Source organism: Diaphorina citri, unplaced genomic scaffold, assembly GCF_000475195.1.
Source record: "Diaphorina citri unplaced genomic scaffold, Diaci psyllid genome assembly version 1.1 scaffold4393, whole genome shotgun sequence".
Classification (NCBI taxonomy): Eukaryota; Metazoa; Arthropoda; class Insecta; order Hemiptera; family Psyllidae; genus Diaphorina; species Diaphorina citri.
This window is the reverse complement of record NW_007381792.1, coordinates 9,547-16,699: the sequence shown is the minus strand read 5'-3', so window position 1 is coordinate 16,699 and position 7,153 is coordinate 9,547. Positions and strand designations below refer to the sequence as shown.

Sequence of the window (7,153 nt, the reverse complement as noted above, 5' to 3'; positions counted from 1 at the left end):
ATATAACTTCTTCAAAGAAGCAAAATCCTTTCTTATTCTTACCTTTAAAAAGATCGATTTTCCGTCCTATATGCCGTGTTAATCCATTGAGTCCTTATGATGGGCCACAACTCCTAATGAGTGCATTAAACTCTTAGTTCACATACTTATTATTAGGTATTTGAAAACTAAAATTAAAATTAGGTAGGTACAATAACATAGAATTTATTACATTCGGATAAAATTATTTATTTACCTTAAGATAGCTTAAAAATAAAACATTATTTAAAATTAATAAATTATTTTTCTCCTTTAACTTTGAAGGTAAACTGATTCATTCATACTCGTACCTATACTTCGTTTTAAAAACGTTTGAAATAGGTAAAAGCGTTATCAAAAATAATCATTTTTTACCGCGCGATAAGTTTTGGTTCCCCACAATATTTTGGTTCCCTACATATTAGGGTAAGGACACACTTCTACTTCTTATTCCTAAAAATAAAAACTTTCTTGTTTGCATTCACCCACATTGAAAAAATATATTTTTAAGTAAAAGAAAAAAAAACTGAGTTTTAAAATACACATGTTGTTTAAAAGTTGGTAAAAAAATTGACTTGTTTTATGGTAGGTACCTACCTAATATAAAAAAATACGAACATTTAAAACTCGTTTTTACATGATTTTATTAAAAGTTGTGAAAAAAATCGCGATCGTTCAAACAAACCTTCTGGCTGACAGTCGATTGTTGACTGACAAGTTTAAACTTTTACTGTCGATTTCTGCGGCCACCCTCTCTTTCTGCAGATTCCACAGTCTATACCGACTGAAATTCTCTGGTCAAGAGATCCATTGAGGACTTGTGTAGGTACGTACTCAACCAGTGGTTCCAAAACGGAGTATACCTACATAGAGTGGTCAAGAGCATTGAGGTCTTGTGTAGGTATAGAAACCATCAGCTAAACCCTAATAGAATAGAATAGAATAGAATATACCTTTATTCTTACCGTTTTTATTATTATTGGATACTAGGCGGAGTAGAAAGTCGGAGTAGAAAAACACAAATACCTAGTATCCAATAATAATAAAAACGGTAAGAATAATGTTAATACATATGATGTCTAATATAAACCTAACATATAGAATATACCTTGTTTATACAGCCAGAATGAGACTGAAAAGTCCCTTTACTCCCGCAGTCTAAACAAGGTCTCGAGTAGATATTTGGTACAAAATAGGAAAATCCGCCCCGGGCGGGAATCGAACCCGCGGCCTAGCGCTTACAAGGCAGACGCACTACCAACTAAGCTAACTAGGCTGGCAACATAGAATTTATTACATTCGGATAAAATTATTTATTTACCTTAAGATAGTTTAAACAAAATATTATTTTAAATTAACAAATTATTTTTCTCTTTTAACTTTGAAGGTAGACTTAACTTATTCATTCATACTCGTACCTACTTCGTTTTAAAAAACGTTTGATATAAAAGCGTTATCAAAAATAATCATTTTTTACCGCGCGATAAGTTTTGGTTCCCTACAATATTTTGGTTCCCTACATATTAGGGTAAGGAGTAAGGACACACTTCTACTTCTTATTCCTAAAAATAAAAACTTTCTTGTTTGCATTCACCCACATTGAAAAAATATATTCTAAAGTAAAAGAAAAAAAACTGAGTTTAAAAATACACATGTTGTTTAAAAGTTGGTAAAAAAATTGACTTGTTTTATGGTAGGTACCTACCTAATTATAAAAAAAAATACGAACATTTAAAACTCGTTTTTACATGATTTTATTAAAAGTTGTGAAAAAAATCGCGATCGTTCAAACAAACCTTCTGGCTGACAGTCGATTGTTGACTGTTGACTGACATTACTGACAAGTTTAAACTTTTACTGTCGATTTCTGCGGCCACCCTCTCTTTCTGCAGATTCCACTGTCTACCGACTGAAATTCTCTGGTCGAGAGATCCATTGAGGACTTGTGTAGGTACGTACTAAACAAGTGGTTCCAAAACGGAGTATACCGGGCCTACATAGAGTGGTCAAGAGCATTGAGGTCTTGTGTAGGTATGGAAACCATCAGCTAAACCCTAATGTCAACCCAAAAGCGATCACCCAAGGGCTGATTGAGGCCTCACGAAAAAACGTCGACCCCGTCTGAACACGGGAAAAGGCGAAGAAAAAGAAGGAGAAGTGGTAGTGGTACCTTCCAAAGCAGTGATTACACGGATTACCAACCAGGGTACGGAGAGATCAAGAGCACTGACTCAATCCAGAGATGCTGAGTTCGAATTCCGGCCGGGCCGGAAATTTTCTGCCCAAAGTTTTCCGTTTCTAGATAGGCCTGGATGTATAAATTTCATAAATTAAAACCTTGCTTAAATTCTAAAAAAAAAAAGAAAAAAAAAAATACAACATAAAAGAGAGTAAGATAATAATAGGGGTGCCACAAGCCAGGTTGGCCACCACTTTCTAAACCATTCTTGAGGAACCGCAGAAGAAGAATGATTGTATAAACCGGTGGGGAACTGATAACGTTTTAGGATTCGGTGAACTGATAAGAATGATAACTCGTTGGTCTAGTAATCGGTGGTTTAGATTAATCAGTTTGTTAGGATAACACGAATACCTCGGTAGGCACATAGGTAATAGAACATAAGTAATGGTGGGTCCAGACTTGTGCAATGCAACGTGCAAAGCATTTGCGATAACATTGGTCACTGCTCATTTGTGACTGCTTCTTTTTGTAGCAATTTTCCAGTGATGTGGATGTGACTTCTGAGCTAGTACCTACCAAATTTTCTAGGTAGATACATTCATATTTGTAAAATAGTCCATGAAGATTTTCAATGGTTTACATTGAATTTGGGAATAGATACTTGGATTTTTTAAGTAAGTATTGATCAAGTTAATAAATCATCATTTTTATTTTATAAAATGTATTTATATTTCATTACAGGAAGAGTTGTAGTTGCTGGTCTGGGTGGCGGTATCAAAGAAGACATCCATTGGGTGCACGACTTCCGTAGGGGACCCACAGATGACAGCCCTCCTCTAGAAGAGCGAGTCATACAAATCATCCCATCCCCTGCACCAACTGTAAGGACAGCCAATCTAGCTCTCGTAGGAAGTGGGGACTTTCTGAAACTCATTCTGGCCACTGAGAATATGAAGGCAGGAGACATATTGAAAACCTCCATGTTCATTCCCAGAATTCCAGGTGAGACAAAATTGTTGCTTATGGTCAGGGTCACAGAGTTTAAACTCACTTGTGTTTTACTTGTCACACCCTTTTTCAGGAGTCTGCATTTTTAGATTATCCTCCATGTTCATTCCCAGAATTCCAGGTGAGACAAAATTGTTGCTTATGGTCAGGGTCACAGAGTTTAAACTCACTTGTGTTTTACTCGTCACCCCCTTTTTCAGGAGTCTGCATTTTTAGATTATTTTACAAATCTTGTTCTGAACATGACTGAAAGATTCATCTTTCTATCTCTCTTCTGTGACAAGTTATGGTCAATTTTGTAAACCCTGTTTGATACAATTTGATTTATACATTGCTCAATACTCGAGTATGGCTATCTATATCTTTATTACCTTCAGGAAAATCTATTTTTAAACTTGTCTTTCTTCACTCGGTTATTTATTACTCTAGGTATTGTTGGTAGGACTCTGGTCATGGTATTGTTGGTAGGTCTTTGGACTTGGTATTGTTGGTAGGACTTTGGACTTGGTATTGTTGATAGGACTCTAATCATGGTATTGTTGGTAGGACTCTAATCATGGTATTGTTGGTAGGACCCTGGGCATGAATACATTGCTCAATACTTGAGTATGGCTATCTATATCATTATTACCTTCAGGAAAATCTATTTTTAAACTTGTCTTTTCAATTTTGACTTGAGACTGATCTAAGAACGATCATTCTTGTTCATAAAAACGAGTGTAAGTGTCGCACATTATATGTACCTATGTGATAAACTTGACTGTACTGCAGCAAAACTTGACCCTTTGATGGTCTAGAGTCTAGACCAGGGATCATGTGAGGGAGGATTCGTTAACCCAATTTATTTATTTATTTATTTAAACACTTAAACGGGCGGACCCTTTGCTATCTAAATACACAATTAACCCTAACTAAACCTGTATGTATTACTTTAAAGTTAGTACATATATCATTTATTACTCTATAGAAAAATAGGTTCATTGATAAACTTGACTGTACTGCAGCAAAACTTGACCCTTTGATGGTCTAGAGTCTAGAGTCTAGAACAGGGATCATGTGAGGGAGGATTCATTAACCCTTTAATACTTGTAACTATGATAGAAAATATGTCACTTGTTGTGCAGAGAAAATAATTGGTAGGACTTTCGACTTGGTATTGTTGGTATGACTCTGGACTTGGTATTGTTGGTAGGACTCTGGTCATGGTATTGTTGGTAGGACTTTGTACTTGGTATTGTTGGTAGGACTTTGGACTTTGTATTGTTGGTAGGACTCTGGTCATGGTATTGTTGGTAGGACTTTGTACTTGGTATTGTTGGTAGGACTTTGGACTTTGTATTGTTGGTAGGACTCTGGTCATGGTATTGTTGGTAGGACTTTGTACTTGGTATTGTTGGTAGGACTTTGGACTTTGTATTGTTGGTAGGACTCTGGTCATGGTATTGTTGGTAGGACTTTGTACTTGGTATTGTTGGTAGGACTTTGGACTTTGTATTGTTGGTAGGACTCTGGTCATGGTATTGTTGGTAGGACTTTGTACTTGGTATTGTTGGTAGGACTTTGGACTTTGTATTGTTGGTAGGACTCTGGTCATGGTATTGTTGGTAGGACTTTCGACTTGGTATTGTTGGTATGACTCTGGACTTGGTATTGTTGGTAGGACTCTGGTCATGGTATTGTTGGTAGGACTTTGTACTTGGTATTGTTGGTAGGACTTTGGACTTTGTATTGTTGGTAGGACTCTGGTCATGGTATTGTTGGTAGGACTTTGTACTTGGTATTGTTGGTAGGACTTTGGACTTTGTATTGTTGGTAGGACTCTGGTCATGGTATTGTTGGTAGGACTTTGTACTTGGTATTGTTGGTAGGACTTTGGACTTTGTATTGTTGGTAGGACTCTGGTCATGGTATTGTTGGTAGGACTTTGTACTTGGTATTGTTGGTAGGACTTTGGACTTTGTATTGTTGGTAGGACTCTGGTCATGGTATTGTTGGTAGGACTTTGTACTTGGTATTGTTGGTAGGACTTTGGACTTTGTATTGTTGGTAGGACTCTGGTCATGGTATTGTTGGTAGGACTTTCGACTTGGTATTGTTGGTATGACTCTGGACTTGGTATTGTTGGTAGGACTCTGGTCATGGTATTGTTGGTAGGACTTTGTACTTGGTATTGTTGGTAGGACTTTGGACTTTGTATTGTTGGTAGGACTCTGGTCATGGTATTGTTGGTAGGACTTTGTACTTGGTATTGTTGGTAGGACTTTGGACTTTGTATTGTTGGTAGGACTCTGGTCATGGTATTGTTGGTAGGACTTTGTACTTGGTATTGTTGGTAGGACTTTGGACTTTGTATTGTTGGTAGGACTCTGGTCATGGTATTGTTGGTAGGACTTTGTACTTGGTATTGTTGGTAGGACTTTGGACTTTGTATTGTTGGTAGGACTCTGGTCATGGTATTGTTGGTAGGACTTTGTACTTGGTATTGTTGGTAGGACTTTGGACTTTGTATTGTTGGTAGGACTCTGGTCATGGTATTGTTGGTAGGACTTTCGACTTAGTATTGTTGGTAGGACTCTGGACTTGGTATTGTTGGTAGGACTCTGGTCATGGTATTGTTTGTAGGACTTTGGACTTGGTATTGTTGATAGGACTTTTTTTTTTATTTTTTGAGGAGTTCCAAGCCCCCCTCGCTGCCCCTAACCCGCCCCCTGCCAATACCACCCTGGTTCCATCTACTACCACCCCAATCCAGTCATCCTTGGTGCCATCTGAAGGTAAGCATGTATATCAATACATTGTTCTTATTTATACGCCTGCCTAGTTAGCTTGGTTGGTAGTGCGTCTGCCTTGTAATCACCTTTTTTTATGAGGAAAAATTTTTATGATTTCTCCAGCATGGTGTGGAGGGCATGCTGGAGTCACGGCTCAGGGTATGGCGTTTCGCCCTTCTGTGGCACCATTCCTGGCCGCTCAACCCGCTAAAAAACCTCCCCGCTCTTCTTTCTTGGTCCCGGAACTTTTCTGTTATGACTTCGGGAATCGATTTTTACTTTGTATGTTTGGAAATGGGATCTTCTTCTGTTGGTCTTGTTTAATGTTCCATCCCGCCAAATGAAACAGTTTGACAACTTCTGAATCCCTAAGTCTGTAACATAGGAGTGAGCTGTTTATAATATATTATACATAATATACTTACACCCATATTTATGATCAAAATGCTGGCTCTTGAGTTCGTGCTAAGCATAGTCTCAAGGCATTTGATTGGTCAATTTTGACTTGAGACTGATCTAAGAACGATCATTCTTGTTCATAAAAACGAGTGTAAGTGTCGCACATTATATGTACCTATGTATTTATTTATTTATTTATTTAAACACTTAAACGGGCGGACCCTTTGCTATCTAAATACACAATTAACCCTAACTAAACCTGTATGTATTACTTTAAAGTTAGTACATATATTATTAAGATTGAGTACCTACTTATGCATACTTATATCTGTAGTGTGCCCTTCTCTCGGTTCATAATAGTAACAGTGCCGTATCTCATGTTTGTTTCAGGTTCTTATTGTTGGTAGGACTCTGGTCTTGGTATTGTTGGTAGGACCCTGGGCATGATATTGTTGGTAGGACTTTGGACTTGGTATTGTTGGTAGGACTTTGGACTTGGTATTGTTGGTAGGACTTTGGACTTGGTATTGTTGGTAGGACTTTGGACTTGGTATTGTTGGTAGGACTTTGGACTTGGTATTGTTGGTAGGACTTTGGACTTGGTATTGTTGGTAGGACTTTGGACTTGGTATTGTTGGTAGGACTTTGGACTTGGTATTGTTGGTAGGACTTTGGACTTGGTATTGTTGGTAGGACTTTGGACTTGGTATTGTTGGTAGGACTTTGGACTTGGTATTGTTGGTAGGACTTTGGACTTGGTATTGTTGGTAGGACT

General features: G+C 37.6%; 1 protein-coding gene across 1 annotated transcript in view; it reads left to right on the top strand.

The window, feature by feature from the left end:
* Positions 1-2,919: 2,919 nt before the first annotated feature.
* The window catches only part of LOC103521014 (39S ribosomal protein L2, mitochondrial), a 10,378-nt gene continuing 6,144 nt past the window's right edge, over positions 2,920-7,153 (top strand). The window contains exon 1 of the mRNA XM_026831888.1: positions 2,920-3,202. Within this exon, the coding sequence (XP_026687689.1) occupies positions 2,920-3,202 (283 nt within the window). The remainder of the gene's footprint in view (positions 3,203-7,153) is intronic.